This window comes from Drosophila persimilis, unplaced genomic scaffold, assembly GCF_003286085.1.
Source record: "Drosophila persimilis strain 14011-0111.01,24,50 unplaced genomic scaffold, DperRS2 tig00000700-arrow-arrow-pilon, whole genome shotgun sequence".
Taxonomy (NCBI): domain Eukaryota; kingdom Metazoa; phylum Arthropoda; class Insecta; order Diptera; family Drosophilidae; genus Drosophila; species Drosophila persimilis.
The window spans coordinates 349527-370275 of NW_020825340.1; the positions used below are offsets into that span (position 1 = coordinate 349527).

Here is a 20749-nt window from a genome sequence, read left to right on the forward strand (position 1 = left end):
GCTAGCGGCCTGGCCAAGATCAAGTTTCGGACCTTAGCGTCATCCATTCGCCGTTTTAAGAGTGTGTGTTTTTTTGCGTGCGTTGTTGGCCAAAAGCGAAACGAAGCCAAAATATAATGTGAAATGGCTGGACTTAAATGGGCATTAGTGTTAATTATTGTCTGAGGGTACTTTCTGGCTTTGCCCAGGCTAATTGCACTTCAGTCAGAACTACAGATCTGAGGATTTTACATTTGCATTTTGCAGAGGAGCGGTCTGCTTCCTGAGAAAGGCATTTTTTCGCTCCATCTCACTCACTCACTCTCTCTCTCTCTCTCTCTCTCTCTATCTCTCGGGGTATCTCCCTCTCTTTGTTGTTCTTTTTTGCCCAAAACGAGAACTCGTAGATATGTGTATTCCTATACCTACTACATGGACTATACTATGGCTCAGGTCTGCGGATTATAGCAACGAGTCTGTGTGTGTGTTTTCTGCGTTCGGTTTCTTGGCTGCTTTTGGACATTTCCGATTTTAATAACCTTGCCGATGGTAGTATGATTTTGACCAGAAGACTGTATACATAGCCTGCGAAATGTGTGTAATGGATAATCATCAACAGCCGTATGTTGTATCGATATATCCATGTCTAAAATCGAATATCTATACCATCCGCAACGGATCTGCAAGGGTACCTAAATATTCGGCCCCGAAGCTAGCCTTCTTTTCTTCTTTAGTTTGCTTTTCCGCCGTCGGTCCCTCTGCTTTCCCCGCCTGTCTGTTGTGTGTTTGTCCGTCCGTGATGTGTGTGTGCCTGCGAACTGGTATGTGTGTGCCAGCGAAGAAAGCCATCATCGCGCCGTTTGCCAATCGCCAAGAAGTGCCCAATGATCGGAACTCCCAGCCAGCAGCAGCAGCAGCCGTCGCCTCATCATCATGTGCTACTTTTCACATGTGCATAAAGTGAAATTTTCTGTCCGCTCCCGCAGCGGCTTTCAGCTCTTGTTCAGCTTCTGGACTAGAAAATGGTCTTGTTCACTTTTTTGCGCATCGGCAAATGTATTGAAAGCTGTAGCCACACTGCCGCTGGCAAAGTTCAAACGGCAAGGCTGCGATTAGCAAACTAAAACAGCAGACTCAGCTAGATTCCAGCAAGATCTCTGCTATTGCCACTCCATTATTCGTACCATTGTGCCGACAAGGCCAACTGGGGGCGGGTGTTGCAGCTAACATTGAAAAAGTTATTGTTTCGGTCCAAGTAAATGACGAGAAATTTGGTTTGCATTTTCTGACAGCCAGCAGTACGAGCCACAGGCCCCTAGAACGAGCTACGAGCGGAGTCAAATCGAAGCTGTGTCGAGCTATAAAATCTATGTGCCAAATACTAGAGTAAACAGCCACGAAATCTCGGCGAGCTAACGGATACAGATACCTAACGGCATTGAAATTAGCAACGGCAACATGTTGCCGCTGGGGCTGCCCCTGCTGCTATTGCCCCTGATGCTGCTGAGCTCCACTATGGCCCAGCTGCTGAATCATCCGCCGCAATTTGTGCCCGGAACAGGAGATATGTCCCGCTTCAGCCTGTCGGAGAACACGCCAGTCGGAAGTCCCATTTACCAGCTGAAAGGTAAGTACTGCCATCTCAAATTTGTCGGTGCTACACCAAAACAAGTTCCAGACCCATTTTTTATTGCTGTAGCATTGTCCGTAAATCCAGAATTTCTTTTCGCGGGCTTTGTGCGAGATCTGGGGCACTGGAATAGTCTGCATTTTATTAAAATTAGTAGCACGATGAGCCAGGAAAGACCCATTTTCACGTTTCATAATTTTATACGAAATTGCTACATGGCTTTCATTGCAGCACTGAGACAATGTTCAACAATAGCCCAGTTCCCACGCAGTTTGCTGAGATGCGATGCCTTTCACTGGAAACAGTTTTTTGTTATTGAAAATATAAAGCCCCACTAGCACCATGAGATGGTAGGCCCTGGGTATGGTAGAGCATTTGATTAATTATTAACTGAGTGCTAAAGAATGTAATCTTTAGAGGCGGGCGCTTGGAGTTCAATAGACAAAGTGCAATCACATCTTAACAATGCTATGCCCAGAATATTAGGTTCAGAAATGATCATACAACGAAGAAATATCTGAGATATAGTCAGTTTTTATTAAATTCTGTTAAAACTATTAGAAGTGTAGTATCATAAAGGAATCTCCCGCATTGAATCTGCTAGAATCAGATAGTGAATCAAACCATGCTTTCTGCACACATATTTTTCAGTAGCAAGAACTTCTTTAAAGGGTATCCCCGCTTCGATTCGAACACATACTCCCTCTCCGCTGGCTTTTTAAGTGTATAATAATTTTGTAATTTGGCTTTTGGACATACCTCAAATTACCCGTGCTGACTTTCATTTCTTGGCTAGGAGTTTTTTTTTGGGTTGGCTCTGACCACAACGCCACCTACTTTGAGGCAACCTTGTGCGGGGTATTGGATTATTATTATGGTAGCAGCACGTTTACAGCATATCGGCCTCAGATATGAGCATATTCATATATGTATATACATACGATTACACAATGTGAGTGCAGTAAAAAATGCATTCTCTGATCTGGCAGAATGTGCGATAAACCACAGACACTGGCAGCTGTTTCTCTGTTTCTGGCTTTTGGGGTTAGCATTCGCCAGCAATCGTCCAAGAATGCAGTTTGGTAATCAATTAACAAACAAAAACAAACAAAGATACATGTGTATCTGATAGGTTGACATGCGGAAATGCATTTGAACACGTTTGTGCGTAGCAACAGAGCCAGATCCAGAGATCCGGTAATGATGATTATTGTAATGGGTGCCGTCATTAGATAGTCTCGCTTTTGCTTTAGAACACTTTACACTTTTACCCCGATCGAGAGTGCCAATCAATCGAGAGTCGAGAGCAATCAAATGGCAATCTTGTCTCAATCAGCATAGGGGAGGCCTGTCACCGTCACTCCCTCAAAAATGATTATTTAACAAGCAACCCACTGAGCAGATCTTGTTTGCTCTGGTGCACCTGCTCCACTGCTCCACAGTTGACACCCTAACACAGAGGCCCAGTCCCCAGTTACAGATGCGATGCATAGACATGGAGAGGCCTGCAATTTGATGCCACTGCAACTTCATCAGGCGCGCCAACTTCATAATCAGATGGAGCATTGTCTTAACTGGTTGTTTGGGGGCTGGCTGCTGAGCGTGTGCCAAATCGCCTTGGCCTGGCCGGGTTGTTGCTGTAACTGTAACTGAGACTGCCTCTGCGACTGCGACTGCGACTGGGTGAGCGGCCTCTCAGCAGGTTCGTTTTGCAAGCAGCATCCGTGAGATACAAAACACGTTTGTTGCGTTTGAAATCAAAAGTGCCAGGCATAAAAACACATAGTCAAACACTTGAAAGCTCAATTGAAAAAAACTGGCCAGGCCATAAGAAAATTGCTTTGCCTAAACTGTGAGCCAGGAAGCAATTGTCCAACTGCATCTGGTTCATAACTCCAGATGGGAAATCCATGCCGAATATCACCACAATTGCATAACTTCATTATTCCCTGGGAATCTACAATCGATATGTATAGGTTCCTTATTCGAGAGTTCTGAAACTGCATCTGGTTTATGGATCCCGATTACAATTATATCTTGGACTAATTAAAATCGAATATTCAATCGGTTTTCATGAACCTTTAGATTAACGCAGCAATTCCTTTCAGTTTTGTCTTAAGATTTATTTAAAATGGGTACTTAATTACACATTCCGAATACCATATGAATGGAGGGGCTAACCAAACGAATAATTGTCCGAATGTTGGCTCATGGCGGGTGCATTGGGCGTTTTTCTCATTTTATCCAACTGAAAAAACAACATATTCAGTGTGTAATAGAGAGCCAAATATTAACAAATACGCTTCGCGAAGCGTGAAATCACAAATTATTTCTGCCGCATCAACAGCAAGAGTAACTACCACAACAATTACAGACACATCCTCCCCCGCCGAGCAACGATCGGATAACTGGGATGGAACAAGTGAAAAGAAGAAAAGCTTTTCCACATCTCGCACGTACCCGCAATTACAGTGTTCATTCATCTTTTCCAATTTTCCCCCAAAAAGTCTTACCAAAACTTTTGTAACTCATGTGTACATATGTACGAGCAACAGAATTCCTAAAGAGAAGAGAAAACAAGTAAGAACGGGCTGGCAAAGCGTGACTTGACTAAAAAATATCCTACATAAAACTTATATTTCATGATAAGATTATATTTTCATAAATAAATAGGTAGAGAGAGAGATCTCTCCACGTTGAAGAAAAACTGACAATAAAATTAGTGGAAATTAAAGTTAAATTTTAATTCAAAATAATTTCAAAAACTAAATGTTGTTGCAAATACTACATTAAAAATAGATTGCTTCAATTATGCCTTGCTTATCTTTTTCCCTTATCCCATTGCTATAAACACAAATAAATGGCGAGCGAGTGAAACAAAGAGTTGTAACTTTGACCCGCTCACTTACACATTACTCTGGTGATCGTTATCTTCTTTAAAATCTTTATAAGTGTTTTATATCGCACCGAAAAAGCGTTGAAAATGAAGTACAGTGAAGTAAAGAAATTGGTTTCGTAATTTACTGTGGTCTTCATTTTTTATTTCTTTCGGAAATGATATCTTCTCGTTTCCTAAAGTTCTGCATTCTTAAATATTCGCATTAATTTCATTTTAATCAATACACCCCATCCTCCTCCATCTACAGGGTATGAATATGTGTAAACCCGAAATATAAGTTTGAAAAGTTGAAACGGTCACTCACGCGCCAATGCAAGGGGAACCAGTGATAGTGCGGCCTGCAGAGAGGGGGATACAAGCAGCGATCATAGCAATGGCGATTGAAGAGGGGAACGGGAATGCAGCGCGTACCGGGTTGGCGACCGCAGTCGGTATGTTTTGGGTGTAGCGCTCGTAAAGCTGGAGGAGCGGTTGCCGTGGTTGTCTGTTTGCTTCCCGCTTTTGAGTCGTGTCTTTCTGGTCGTGCTGCAATTGTCGGTGCGCGCAAGACCCGCTCCCATATACATACATATACCCAACAACTCTTAGATCCCCCACTCCCGGAGTGCCCGCTGAATGGATAAAGCAAACTTGAAAAATCTGTCTAGCTCCATGGCAGGCAGCAGTGCCAAAAGCAGTTTTCCCGACCGCTTAATGGTCTGTTTTTCTTTGTAAGCTTTTCTGGGTTCATTTCATTTCTCTCCAGTTATTTTTCCCTCCATCATTGCTCTGAAAGAATTTCTAAAGTAATTTCGTGGTGCCCTTAAGCTGAGATCTGGCTTTGGTATTTATATTTTTTTTGGATGTACATATATTTCCTGCTATTAGACTGGAGCAAAGAGAAAGAGAAATTGCCAGGTGAATGACACAATCCACTTAGAGGTAGACACAGCCCCGACTACTTACCGACTGCCAACTCCCAACACCCGACCCGACCCCAACTTGTTAGTTGGCCCTATTTTACCGGCACAGGGCACAACGAACGCATTCGACTAGAAACAGAAGGCGAAGGAGGTTGTGGGAACTAAATTAGCATTTTTCACACGCTTTTACATAAGCCCCCGGTGAGTCGGGAAGTCGGGCAGTAGCACTACTGAACGACTTCCACAAAGTGACAGCCTGGCTCGGATAACTCGTAATTAAAGCAATGAGCGTGTCAAACTGTGGGATAGACGACCAGCAGACCGACAAACCGACAAACCGCTTTAGTCTACAACTAATTTGTTGCACTTTTTCCCGGCCCACTCTCTCACACAGGCACCGACCCGGAGGGAGGCCGCCTCAAGTACAGCATAAGTGGGCCAGTCTTTTCGGTGGACCGGGAGACGGGCGTGGTGCGGCTGCGGCAGGAACTGGATCGGGAGACCCAAGATACTGTCGAGGTGATCATCAGCATCACTGATGAGGGCGTCTATGGCACAGAGCCCAACACTGTGTCTCAACGTCGCGAGATACCCGTGCGGGACTACAACGACAATCAGCCCACGTTCATCGGAAGACCCTACACTGCCAGCGTCAGCGAATCCTTGCCAGTAGGAGATGAGCTAAGCGTGAAGCCCGCAATCATAGTGGTGGATCGCGATGAGGGAATCAACGCTGAGGTGCAGCTTAATTGTGTCGAGGTGAGTGATAAAGAATTATTTCTTTCGGCACATTTCTTTGACAGCTTCTCTGCCTATTCCCAATCCAGGATAACGACATCTGCGACATCTTTGCAGTGCGTGCAGTGAAACTCTCCGACGGGAACTACACCGCTCGAGTGGCTTTGAAGCAGCCGCTGGACTTTGAGAGTCGTCCATCGTACATTATGACCATCTCGGCCTCGGACAGCGCGCACGAGAACCGCCTCTCCTCTTTGGCCACCATTTCCATTAATGTGATCGACATTCAGGATCAGCCGCCTGTCTTCACCAATGCCCCCTACTCCGCCACGGTCCCGGAGAACACACCAGCCGGAGTCAGCATTCTGACCGTCAAGGCCATAGATGGGGACGTGGGCATACCCAGGGAAATATTCCTTTCGCTGGAGGATGAGTCATTCGGTCACTTTGAGTTAGTGCCCTTCGGGGATCCCAGGGAAGGTACCGCCGTTCTGCAGACCACTTCGGAGCCACTGGATCGCGAGAATGCGGAGATTCTGCAGAACGGAGGGGTCTACGTGTTCTCCATTCGTGCTACGGAACTGATTGACGGAGCCATTCCCGCCGAGCACTCGATAACGAGAGTCACTATCGTGGTAACGGATGTCGACGATCACCAGCCCACGTTTAGCGCCACCCACTTTAACGTCTCGATTGCCGAGAATCTTGCCAACGGTATGCCACTGCCCGGTCTCTCGATATTCGTCGATGACCGGGACATGGGGGAGAACAGTCGTTACCAGCTGGCCCTGCGGAACGTCGCCAATTCAGACGCCGTGTTTGCCATCTCACCCACCGAGGCTCAGGGTCGAGTCCCAGTCGTGGTCAAAGTCTTAGATGCTAGTCGCTTAGATTACGATGTCCCCGATCCGTCGTACCGCAAATTCGAATTCGATTTAGTGGCCCTGGTGAAGGGCGTGCAGAAGGCAAAGGCTCGTGTGGAGATTCACCTGCTGGATGCCAACGATAACGCCCCAGTATTCGATCAGCCCACATATCGTTTCACCGCTGCCGAGAACCTGGCCACAGATTACCTCATTGGTCATGTAAAGGCCACTGATTCAGATTCCGGGGAGTTCGGACACGTTCGGTATGTGCTCAAGGGCTTTGGGGCCGACAACTTCAACGTGGACCCTGAGACGGGCGGCCTCTACCTACAACGTCAGCTGGACTACGAGAAACAGAGCAGCTACAGTCTGACCGTTGTGGCCATCGACGGCGGTGGTCGAGAGTCGAATGCCAATCTCTTCGTCGGCGTTGTCGATGTCAACGACAACCATCCAAATTTCGAACACAAGGAGTACAGTCGCACTATCCGCGAAGGAGCGGCCATCTTTGAGCCTCAGTTCTTCGTCCGTGCCCATGATTCGGATGGTCCCACCCAGGGCAATGGACGGGTGACTTATGGCATAGTCTCGGAGAATAGCATAGCGGGGAATGTCTTCCGCATCGAACCGGATACCGGAGAGATAGTCATCCAAAAGGCCGCCCGATCCATGGACACAGAGCGTGGAGAGTACGAGCTGACGGTTTCTGCAACAGATTTTGGTAAGCTTCGGGAAAAACTCCCCTTACTTGGAAAGGTTAATGTTAGTGTACATTTTGTCTCTTAAGGTGTTCCGCCTTTGTCAAACACCACTCGTGTCTTGGTTCGAGTGGGCATCTCTGGCAATCAGCGTCCCATTTTCAGGGGACACTTCCAAAATATGGAGAATCTGCCCATCATAGGGCCGCCCAGCTATCGGGTTTCCATTCCGGAGAATGCCGCACCAGGCTATAATGTGACTTCTGTCTCTGCTCACGATCCCGATGGCTTGGACAGCCTGCTGCGATATAGGATAGTGGGAGCCAATGATAACTTCGAGATTGATGAAGAGTAAGTAAAGGTTTTGGATCCATTAACTGCTTGAGTTTTAATTAATGAATGTCTTCTTTTTTGTAGATCCGGTGTAATCACAGTCTCAACGCAGGCCCACATCGATCGCGATTCGAATATGAATAGCTTTGAGATCATCGTGAATGCCGTGGACTCGGGTACACCCATCCCCGAAACTGCCACCAGCACCGTATATGTGAATGTAAAGGACATAAACGACGAAAGGCCGAAGTTCGAGCAGGCCAGCTACGCCGCTTACGTATCCGAGAGAACGGCCATTGGGGAGAGCGTTCTGCGGGTGAAGGCCATTGACAAAGACCTCAATTCACGCCTGGAGTACAGTCTGCTGGGTCCGGTGAAGGCCACCACCAAGGCTGGTGTCAGCATCACCAACCGCAGCAGCTACCGGGTGCAGGAGGCCTTCCGAATCGACAGCCAGAGTGGGGAGATCTTTGTGAACAGCTCGCTGCGCCACGATGTGGCAGCCATTATCATCTTTACCGTGCAAGTGCGAGATCTGAATGCAGAGGTGGACCCCGAGGGACAGGTGGACAGCACCGAGGTGACTGTCTATGTGCAGTCCTTCCAGGACACCAACCCAGTATTCAAGAACCCCAGTTGGAGCAGTTCCCGACCCGTGATAGACATCAAGATCAAGGAAGAGATGCCCATCGCCAGTGCCCTGTTCATTCTGCAGGCCGAGGATCCCGTGACCCGGCAACCCATAACAAGCTTTGAACTGATCGAACCCAAACAGGTGGACTACTTCCAGATATCAGAGCGCACCGGCGAGGTCATCCTGAAAAAGCGCCTTGACTACGAGGTTTTGGCGGAGACGGGCAACGGTCCGGAGTTCGAGCTCCAGGTGCGGGCCAGCAGTGCGGATCGCCAACGCAGTACCATCAGTCGCCTTAACATCACCGTGGAGAATGTGAACGACAACAGTCCGCGTTTCGAGCAGAGCTCCTACCGTGCCACAATCATCGAGAACCGGATGCACCCGGAGAGGGTGGTGCATGTGAGGGCGGTGGACAAGGATGCCGTACTGAATGCAAGGGATGAGCGTCTGGGCTATCACAAGATCATCTACTCGCTGCAGGGCGAGCACGCCATGCTCTTCGAGATCAACAACATCACCGGTGAGGTGGTCGTGGCTCGCGACCAGACCATCGATCGGGAGAGGACTCCACACATTCGTCTCCAGGTGAAGGCCGAGGACTCGCCGGGCAAGCCCACAGATGCTAAGCAGAGTGTCGTGGACCTGCTGATCGATGTCCTAGACGTCAATGACAATGCCCCGGTGTTCACCCAAAAGAAGTACAGCACAGTCATTCCGGAGAATGCTCAGATCGACTCGTTCGTTCTTCAACTGGAGGCTCTGGATGCCGACGAGGGCCTGGGCGGGGAAGTTCGATACGAGTTGGTCAACGAGGGAGAAGCCAACGGCCTCTTCAAGATCAATCCCCAGACGGGTTTGCTCTCCACCCGCCGTAATCTCACTGGCAAGGGTAGAGCGGAGCCGTACATCTTGATCGTCCGTGCCCAGGACAATGGCAGCCAGCTGCCCAAGCAGCCAACTCTCTCCTCCGATGTGGATGTGCGGATATTCATCGGCGATGTGAGTGCCAACGATGGGGTGCCATTTTTTGTGGCACCTCGGGTGGGACAAATGGCTAATGTTACTGAGGTAAGACCCAATTATTGAAGTGTATTTCGACATATTAGTACAGCCTATACTTTTTAGAATGCTGTTATTGGAGCGCCAGTATTCCAAGTGATTGCCAATGATCCGGACGATGAGAGTACGCCCTCAGGGACCATAACCTATCGCATTCTCCCAGACACGGCGGATGCCGAGACCTTCGCCATTGATACCCAGACAGGGCTGATAACGACAAGGCAATCGCTGGATCGGGAGACCAAGAATATGTACAAAATCATCCTAGAGGTCAGCGACAACGGACAGCCCAAGCAGTCGGTGACACGAATCTTGCAGATTGCTGTGCTGGACGTGGATGATCACGAGCCGCGATTTGCAAGGGAAACTGTAAGTAATCTTAAGGGAGATACGAATAAATGTATCTTACTGAACGATTTCTCAACAGGACGAAGGACCCTTGGTCATGTCAGTCAGTGAGGAAGAACCGGCTGGCACCATTGTTGGTAGCTTCACTGCCGTGGACGAGGACATGGGCGAGAATGCCGCCATCGATTATGTCATTGTTGAGGGCAACAACGAACAGATCTTTACCATCGAGCGAACCAACGATAGCCTGGCCATTCTCAAGACCAACCAACCTATTGATCGAGAGCTTGTCGAGTCCTTCACGCTGACCGTCAAATGCTTGAAGTTGGGGGAACCCGGTTACAGGTTCATCGGGGATCCCTATGATCGCCAGGATCCCTCGCAATTGCGCGTAACCATTAAGGTTCTCGATATCGACGACAATCTGCCGCAGTTCGAGCAACAAGATCCCACCGTGGGCATTCGCATCAACGTTCCCATCGACACGGTTGTCACCACATTGCGAGCCAGCGACGCTGATGCCGAGGCGCCGCCCATTTCTCTATCCATCGAGAACGTCACCTTTGTTCCACAGTTCTATAAGCGGAGTCGGAAGCTGTCCGTTGGCAATCTGCAGAACCTGTTCACCCTGAACAATCGCACCGGGGAGCTGCGTACTGGCGGCTCCTTTTTGGACTACGTGGATGGATACTTCCTCATGCGGGTGGCTGCCAACAACTCCGCCAAGCCCAAGCGCCAGGCACACAGCCACCTGAAGGTGTTCGTCATTCGCGACAAGTCCCTGCTGAAGTTCGTCTTTGCTCGCCCGCCCAACGAGATCCAGCACAACATTCGCCCATTCCAGGAGCAGTTGCAGAAGAAGCTGAGGCCACTGGGTCTGGAACTGCATGTCCTCGACACCCAAGTCTTCACGCGTCCCGATATGAGTCTGGACTTCACAGCGACCAGCTCCTGCTTCCAGATGTTCAAAAACGGGGCTGCCCTGTCCCTCAGCGAGATGCAGAAGCTGATGAATTCGCAGCAGCTGCGACAAGAGCTTATCGATATCTACGCCGCCTTCGGGGTCAGTGAAGTGGAGTCGTGCTCGGTGAGAAGGATCCATGCAGCGGCTCTCTTCGCCGGAATGTTAACCTCGGCGGGGGCCTGGCTGGTCTTTTTGGCCGCCCTTATAGGCCTGGCTGCTCTGATTTCCCTGTGCACCGCCTGCTGTCTGAAGAAGAAGTAAGTAATTTATCTTCTCTGGAAGCAGTGATGATGATGCTAATGGTTCAATCTTCCACCCAGATTTAAACGGCACAGCAAGCGGAGTCTGCAAGCGAGTTTGCGTTCGCCCACGGAGCACACACCCACATCATATAGCTACTCGATGCCCGCCGTTCTCTACTCGGAGCCAATCTACGGGCCCTTGTAGCCGCAGCTTATCTTCTGCACGGTCAGATCCAGGTCCCTAGTAAACTAGTGCACAAGACTTAAGCCCCGTTTCGCACCAGCAACATCGCAGATCCAATGGGAAGGGATCTACCTTTGGCAGCTGCGAATCGGGAGTTTTATTGGCAGAGGGAATGCCAAAAAAGTCCATATATAAGCTTAAGCGTACTATGCGCGTGATCTAGTATGTATCGTACATATCGTATATAAACTAAGAGAGGTTAAACTGTATAAAGTCTAGCGATTATCCATCTGAAAATCTTAGCCTAAGTAGAGTCAGTTCTTTGTGTCATTTGCGCGGAAATACGGATTTGGATCGAGGTTGGGTCGATTTTCTGCTCTGATTTGCCCGGACGGATTTCGCTTGCCTCGAATCTGCGGATTTTTTTTTATTTATTTTTTTATTTTGGTAGAAATAGAATGCATTAATGCATTATATAAACCTATTTATCTTATCGTATATTTGCCCATAACATGTCGAACAAGTGCAAAATAAATATCACTCGAAATGCAGACCAATTCCAGTTCCATATTCAAATCCTCGAACTCCACCCATCCCATGATGATGATGGGGCCCTGTCGTCATCAGAGTCGGAGTTAGTCATGTGCGTGCCGGCCGAATTGAACTGAATTTCCCATTTTCAAACAGAATGCATATGTTTCTGCTATTAAGTAAATATATTTATACTCGTACTATATACTCGTACGAAACTAAGTAGTTTGTCGAATGTGAACATGTGTGCAAATAAATTCTGTTAACTACGAAAAATGTGAAAGCTAAACACGAGCATTTAGTTATTTTCCAAAGGCTTCCGCCGCGTTGACGTTGGGTATATTGAGTACTCGTACCTGGGTCTGGGATTTACATACTCGTACGTAGGTGTGAAGTGATATGCAAATGAATTTTTTCCCCACTAAAAGCAATCAGGCTGCTGGCCATACCCTTCAATATGGGAAGTTCAAAAGGTGCAACTTGATGTCTTTTTGAGATAGCATCAAACTTAGTAAAGCATTGAGGACATTGAAAGAGATAAGGTTTAGTTTGATATCATGTTGGTATAAAGATTTGTTTGTATTCTCTCTTCGTATGCACATATGTACATGTATTATTAACCTTTTCTTCTTTCTATTGACGAGAAATTCTAGCCAGCGTGGTGCAGTAATTCTTCTGGGAAGTACTACTGCCTAGGAATGTTTATATTTACTCCCATCTTCCCACTATAATCCATAAATAATCTTCAGCATAGTCCAGCAATTTATCCTGACCAGACGCCAAGGCCTGAGTAATTAAAAACTTCTGAAATGCTCCGTCATTCTTTGGCCTTATCCCAGCTCCCTTTTTTTTAACATTTTCAAGAACCATCAGATCGTTGCTCGAGTTGCTAACGACACGCTCTGTCCAGATTCCAATTAAAGTTGCCCTGCTTATAGTAATTGCAAATTCTCATTTCAAATCCATTCAGGAAGTGCGTCACTATGCAGGCAAGTGTAAATGTAACGTCCAAAGCAAACATTCTAGCCAAAGGGAAGTGAAGGGAAGGCCAGGGAGCCGCAGATGGAGGGAGGACGGACGAGGAAAAACCCATAAATAATATATATTGTTAAAACTAATGTGCGGCGCTCATTAGCCCCTGGCAACGAGAGAGAGCAAACGAACAGGGGATGATGCTGGCCCAGCCCTTGGTTCTAGTTCCTGTTTCTGTTCCTATTCCTGACTAAATCAAAGGGTGCAAGATGAACTGTACTGTTCCGTTGGGCTGGCTCCGGGGGTTGCTGCTGGTAGTTCCTGCCACACATCCATCGAATTATTTTTATAACTTTTTAAAGCGAAACAACATCAACAGCACAAGACAGCGAATCAAGTGTTTTTCGAGTCGGGTCAAACCTTTAGGGGGGTTGCTGTTGCTAGCCCTCACAGCGCAAAGGAGACTGAGTGTAATTCAACGTGTTTCCCGCACAATTCCTTAATTTAAAGCAAAATTTTACAATTAGCATAACCTGCATTGCAGCTCACATTGTTGTTTTTGCCAAATCACCTTCCACTTGAACAGTGATTGATGACGGCGATGGCGATGGCGATGCCATCCTCATAAATCACACTTCAGAGCCGAGTGACAGTGCGAACCCCAGTAAACATTGACAGCGCCAACTCATGAGGCCCCCACATTTCGGTAATCGCCAATTAATTCCATCGGATGGATGGATAGTTACGGCGCCAAAGAGCTTAAGAGTGTGGGAGATCCGCAAGTGTTGGCAGCTTGCGTTCTTTATAGACCCCATATTCCATCTACTACCCAGAGATTCAGATACCTCTATGCCCTGCAGGTGTCCTGTGCTGTGGCACGAGGCACAAATCAACTTTTTACCCCAGATTCAATTCAATTCCCTGACAGTTAGTGTCCGTGTTTGTCGAGCTGTCAGGCAGCTGGCCAGATGTCTAACTGGCTGACTGGCAAACAAAGCGAACAATTAATGACTGAGGCCCCCGGCCATTTCCCTTTCCGTCCGTCCTGTGCCTGGGCGTGCAACAAATAGTCAAAAGACTTGCGTGCATATCAAAAAACTAAAAGTGAAAATGAAAGGAAATCATAACGGTCGCTTGGCGAGGTGCCGGGGCCATAAAAAGGGACTTAGGACTCACCCTGGCAGGGTCTGCGTAATTGCAGTTAACTACTTGTTCGGCTGCCCGTGTATACATATATATTTTTGGGGTAATTTTTTGCAACATTTTTTGTCAGGATTTTTATTAATTTTTTCGCAACTTTTCTTCTTTTTATGTCAGCCCTCACAATGATAGAATTATTGCGGGATTTTCGCGCGAGTTTACGGCCTAAGCCGGAAGTAGAATTATCCAGAAGCGACAGCTTGGTATAATTCGCTGATCAATGGGACTAACCAAAGGATTTACTCCACAGAGCACCATACAGATGTGGCAGCTTAAGATCATACGCCAGCCATGGAGCCAAAGGACTTTATGTGCATAGGTATTATCCGAACCACCTTTCAATTATCCGTAGTCCGTGTCCGTTGTTTATACTCAACAATAACTAGGCATGAAACCGTTGTTGTGTCGACATTTTAGGGCCAACCTTTGGATTCAATTTATTCACGGCAAAGCAGAGAAAAAAACCTTAACAAATATCAACCATAAATTAGAAATGTCAGATTCATTATGCACATGGCGCTGCATAGTAATTAGATAGCTCCGCGCGTCCTTATAGAGTTCTCTCTCTCTCTGTCTCTGCCCAACTATGTAGAAATTTATGACCACTTGATGAACTGCAGCCACTACGGGAACAGTTCAGCCTCTGAGCGCGGTGTTGAGCACTCGCATTTCGTCCTGGTCCTGCTCATTTGCATAACAATCAACTCATCGTTTGTGGTACAGCTACAGCTACCATCTACCAGTTCGGGCTTCCTCTAGTTATCCGTCGGTAAGAGGGAATCCACCCTGCACTGGGGCTGGATAGGACTACCATCCCATGCTAATGCACTTCGTACAACAGCAGCGGGTGTGAAGTTGTAAAGTTTAATGTATTGTTTGTCTAACAGTTTATTCATTTGGAAATGGAATATGTACATATATTTTGTGTTCATTCTGTGACTGGAATAAAAAATGATTCTGCTCTGGGGTTGAAAATAATTCAAACTGATTCAGAAAATCTCTCTAAATCATCATAGATTGCATGGCCATTTCTTTCCCCAATAAACTGAGCTTGGGCTTTGGCGTACAACCTAATATTAATAAACAGAAAAATGCAGCTTAAAAACATTTAACATTCAAGCTCAACATTCGATGAATATTGTTTCCGAAGAAATATACAAATATTAAAAATTTATATAATATTTTACAGTTGATAATTTTCCATCTTCAAGATGATGTGCCTTCCACAACAATTATTGCTACATATCCAAGAATCTATTAAAATTATTTCTATCCCAGCTATTCCTCCTTTCCCGCAACTTAAATCAAATTTGTTGCAATTGTCGAACATGATCTCGATTCGATTTGCTTAATAAAGGAACATGGGCGATATAGTTATCTTGATTCTTGATTTACATGTGTTAGCATTTTCTTGTTTTGTGTGTTCCTTCTCTCGTGTACCACTTTTCGGCTCAACAATGTGACATAAATCTGCTTAAATTTGACTAAAACCGCTCTGATCGGATTAAAATCAGAACTTGCATAACATTTTACAGTTTCAGTTTCCAAGGACCGAGCATCCCATCCCGCTTATCCTCGCCGGGCCAAACATGCACACAAATGTGACAGATTGGCTTCCTTGGGCGGGCTGGTTCTCCGAACTTATTGAGAAATAAATAGGTCCAGTGCAGGGTACGGATATGGGTGTGGGTATGGGCATGGGTACGGGTACGGGTTGCTCAGTGTAACAAAATACTCGAACGGCTGTTTGTTTATCCAATGTTTTTCGGTTAGATGAGCACACAACTCAAAAGCGACAAAGGTAGGGCAGACAGACATCATCGCAGGACCGTGTTTCGGGAACAGTAACGAATACACCCCGAAAGGCGAACGTCACAGATTTCACAGATAAACCAATTCGAGCAGGGCAATGAATGGGTAAAAAGGTCGAGCAACTTGCCGCCAAAAAATGAACGTGTAGCTCTAGCACCAGAGCGAATCTTCCATGCTGATGTTTGATCAGAGCTAAAAAGGGTTACGATATGGAGAGGGTTGTTGGAGGCAGAGTTTTGCACGTGCAAAAGGCAAAGGCGAAGGCAAAGGGGTTATCCAGAATCTGTGTCAACTTCTTGCTAAAAAGGCGTAAAACAATCAATTCGCCAAATAAAATTCGATCTGCGAAATGGGAATAGACAAATTGCAGAAGGTCCTGTCCCGCTCTGCAAAGTCGTGATATATGGTCTGTGCCTATTTCATGCCTGACAAAGCGAGCAGAAAGGTTAAACCTATAAATTCAACCAGATTCTTTTTGTACAGTTGGTGAACCTTTTTCTACATACAGTTTTTTATGCAGAAAGTATATTAAATTTAATTTTCTTTGCGCATCTACTGTGTGAAACTTCTATCATTTTAATGGAGAAACATGATTCAAAAGTATTATAGAACTCAGCACCATTTGGAATTTCTTTTAGATATCTGCAGATCGAGCCCTCGGGTAAATTATCCATCATCTATGTATCTTTTGTGCACTTCCATGGAACCGCACATGAACCGCACCCTGTGGACCAGCACTTGACGCATTCGAAGATTCTATTGTGTTTGCTCCTTTTAGCATGTCCATGGCAATTTGTTTCCATTTTGGTTTGCTTATCGCCTTATGGCCATCGCCAAATTGTTTTTGCAGCTCCGGCAGTGCATTAGCATAGAACAGGGGAAGATGCCGTCATTGATCCGCCGATAGCTATCTAGATATAGCTACCCCGTATCGCTAATGATGCCCGCCCGTACCCAGATGTAGACTCAGCCTCAGTCCCAGCCGCATCCCTTCGGTGACAGTTCTGGAAATTGAATGCAGCTTAGCTGGCTCACCCGCTGCGTATTTGCGCCTTTGTTACGAGCTCTGGCACGGAACAGAAGAACAGAGGAACGGAGCCCATGTCGAGCCATAATAATGATTATTGTAAAGATAAATCCGGACACCTCCAACAAAGCTGCACAAATGACAAACGCCGAGTCCGATCCGGCTTAGTAGTTAAAATAATCACAAGTTTGAGAAACCGAATTCCTCTCCACCATTTCGGAATCTTTGGGATCCTGTTCACCCTTGCCTCGTAACGGAAAATGCCAGTCAGTTCCCGTTCTCCTCTCCTGTATCTCGACTCTTGCCGGTTCATTCAACTAAATAATTTGAGTGGCATTCATGCAGGTCCACTACAGGCTCATGTTTCAGGACTGCCGGTCCTGACTCTACCCCTGCCTATGACTCTGCTGCTGCTGTTACTGCTGCTGCTGTTGGTACATTCGTTTTGTAATTCTGTGGCAGGTGACGGGGCAATCTTCCATTGTTCGACCTCAGTCGAGTTTCTACTTGAACTCACCCCATGTCGAATCGTAAGGGCGCAAAAATGCCCCCTACAATACTCGTAAAAACAAGCTGCAATGCACACACACAGAAAACCATTCATTTTATGTGCACTGCAATATACAATATTTATTTGAATTTAAGTCTTTTGTTTGGAATCTCAAATCCGCACACATACAGAGACTCTCTGCCTCTCCCGTTCTCGGGGTTGTTTGATTTGGCTACTATTTTTGACTTTTCCTGGAGTTCTTAGATCCTGATTGCGATCTGGATTGAAATTTTCTGGTTCGTTTTGATCATCAACTTTATTAGAAAAAAAATAGTAAATAGTTCTTTATGGCTTTACATCGAAATTCAATCTTATCACGATAAATTTGTAGTCCTGACTAGCTCGCTTTCTTTGCATTGCAATAACTGATACAGCATCTGGTGTAATCTAAATAGTCTATCGATTGTACAGTTTCCTGGTGATACCTAATACATGGTAAATTTTTGGTGATTGTGGTGGTACCTTAGATTACGCTTATGTCTACGATGGCAAAGGTACATATTCGTTCTATGGACAACCGACTTGTACTAAATAGTTAATAGGATATGGAATATTTTAAGGAAAGGAATGCTTGTCCTTTGAAGCATTCTTTGCTAAAATATTCCCCTGAGATCTACAACAAAGAAACCAATAAAGATTCGAAGTTTGTAATGAAATGGTTTGTTGAATGAGCTTAACTATGGATAGTGTTTCTTATATGAACATTGATTCTTCTGTTGCGGATCCGCCTCTAAATTACTCTAAATTGAGTGCAAGCATCAGCTAAAGTTGTAGTGGGTCTTGGAAGATTCCAAATCGAATAAAGCCATATCCTTGCATTCAATTTAGTGGTTCACCTATTACAAATATCAACTGATTGTTGGAGCTTCTCGGAAAGTGATACAGGCAAATACTTAGAGGATTCTCGCCAGTAACTTTTTGGCTTTTGTTTACCCAAAGTCAGTCACGAGATCATCTATTGCGTATTTCCATGGATCAGTTTCCTGCAAATCTTCACAATCTTTGTCTCAATCTATCACGCTCTGAACGCTTTTAAACGCAAAATATACCCCCAGGACTGTGCTATACCTGGGGGGCAAATTGCTTATAGCTGTGTGGATATGGATGGAGCTGTGGATGGTGATTGGGCTGCTCCTCTGGGTACTCCTTCCAGGGCGGCGTCTGCGTGTAGAAGCTGCTCTGCTGGTGCATTGCTGGTTCCGTGGCTGAAGACGGCAGATTGGCAGCTGCCTCGAAGCTTCCTCGGAACAGATCATATTTCTCCTGCGAGAACTGGCCAGCGGGTGGCGTCTGCTGCGGGTTCGGCTCCTGCTGTGGATGATGCTGATAATACCGCATGCTGCTGCCGAAGTCGAAGCCAGTTGGATGTTGGGGATGAGGATGAGGAGCTGCTGAAGGGTAATCCATTCCCGGCTGAAAGGGAACCATCTGCGGCTGATGGTGATGAGGATGGGAAAGAGGATCTGAATGTGCTTCAGAATGCTGGGAAAGAGGAGGCTGCTGCGTCTGGCCGTAAGGAAACATCCGACCGCAACCAAACATGGGGAATGGCTGCGGGTTCACGAAGAGGGCGTCGAAAAGCTCCTTCGTAATGCGCTCTCCGCTCAATGTGAAGTTCTGCAGCTTCTCTAGGTCCAGGTTGACGGTGTTCCCGCTCTCCAGCACCTGCTCCAGAGCAAATATGTAGTTGTGGGCGAACCGAAGTATCTCGATCTTCGTGAGCTTTGTCTCCTCGGGCAGCGAGGGCAGCGTCACCCGCAGCTTCTCCAGCGCATCGTTAAGGCTGTGCATCCGGTTGCGCTCCCGGTCGTTGGCCTTCATTCGACGGAACTTCTTGATGCGCACCACCTGTGTGGGGCTGCGCGAACGGGTGACGCGGTTCTTGCCGACGGCATATTTGCGCTTGGGCCGCGGTGCATCCGGATCTTCCGGCGACTTCATTGGTGTGCTGGTCAGTTGCGGCTCGAAGCCTCCGCCAGTGGCACGGCTGTTCAGGTGCTCCACCAGGGTGCGGCCGCTGCGTGTGCTGTGGTTGCTGCTCGTGTCCAGCAGGCCCACAAATCCTGCCGGCGGTGAGTTGATCGGGGCTGTGTCCCAGGTGCCGGCATAGGCCAAAGGCGCCGCCGGCCCGGCCGCTGCACTGTTGTACGTCTCATCGAAATCCAAACGCCTCCGGGAGCTGACCTGGGCCTCCGTCTCGAAGCTCTTTTCGTAGCCGCTGTCGAAAGATGCATCGTCATCGTCCTCGTCGAACTCGAAGGATTGAGAGGGAGCACTGTAGGCATTATAACAAGCAGCCATGATCTGTTTTCGATTTCCGTTCTGTATAAACTATATCCTTGATCTGTATCTGTGTTTATGCTCTATCCAACAGTCGCTACGCGCATTTCACGCCTCCCAATTCCGATTTATGATTTCCGTTTTTCACTTTCAGAGAGGACAGTGTCGCTGGGTGTTTCTCAGTGTCTCGCGTGCCCGCACCAACTAAAAGCTGGCAAGGAGTGCGCACCGGTTTTATGCACCGGGGCCAGCCATTAATGCCCGCGTTGGAAGCGGTAAGCCCGCTGATTTGGGTCTAGGCGGCGGCAACAACCCTCGGCGCATTGTCGTCGGTCGTGGCGGCGCCATGGCACACATAAATCCCAAAAGATATGCGCGCCGTGATTGTCGCCAGGGGGTTGCTTTTGCCCGCTCGCACACATACACTGGCATAGATGTACGATGTACGTGTCCGTATACGGACACACTCTCAGATGAGATTCGTTATAGCTGGTATCGCTGCCAGTTAAAATACGAGCATTTTTTACGCTTTGCTGGCTAGCGCTGCGGTCTAAGCCAATAGGAAGGATGTCAGAGCTGGCGAGGATCAGTGGTGACGCCAACGGCATCATCAAAGTTCAAAGCATTATTTGCTGGTGGCTGCATACTCTCTAGTAAAAGGGGTGTTCTGACTTTCATATCATGGAAAGGAGACTTAAATCAAGCTAAATATTTCGTAAAGAAATAAGTCTTTGAAATTGGTTTTTATTCCGATTTTTCTTACAGAATAACACATTTCTTTAAGATCAAAGACACATTCAAAAAGACACTCACTTTAGCTAATTTTCCCGGATTATTAATAAAGTTATAGTTCCCCATGAACTGTTCAACTTTCATCCGGAATCTGCTGCAGATTTAC

At 46.8% G+C, this 20749-nt stretch overlaps 2 protein-coding genes across 2 annotated transcripts; one reads left to right on the top strand and one right to left on the bottom strand.

Annotated features, from left to right (window-relative positions):
* The first annotated feature begins 1545 nt into the window (after window positions 1-1545).
* Window positions 1546-12265, top strand: LOC6601390 (cadherin-87A). Its single transcript, XM_026992116.1, has 8 exons — window positions 1546-1606; window positions 5805-6169; window positions 6238-7735; window positions 7802-8063; window positions 8130-9750; window positions 9808-10110; window positions 10169-11310; window positions 11374-12265. Exons 1-8 carry the CDS (start codon window positions 1546-1548, stop codon window positions 11498-11500), a joined length of 5379 nt encoding a protein of 1792 aa, XP_026847917.1. The 3' UTR covers window positions 11501-12265.
* A 6368-nt stretch (window positions 12266-18633) lies between these two features.
* On the bottom strand, window positions 18634-19872 carry LOC6601423 (basic helix-loop-helix neural transcription factor TAP). The gene has a single exon (XM_002026456.1). It carries the CDS (start codon window positions 19870-19872, stop codon window positions 18634-18636), a length of 1239 nt encoding a protein of 412 aa, XP_002026492.1.
* Window positions 19873-20749: the final 877 nt, after the last annotated feature.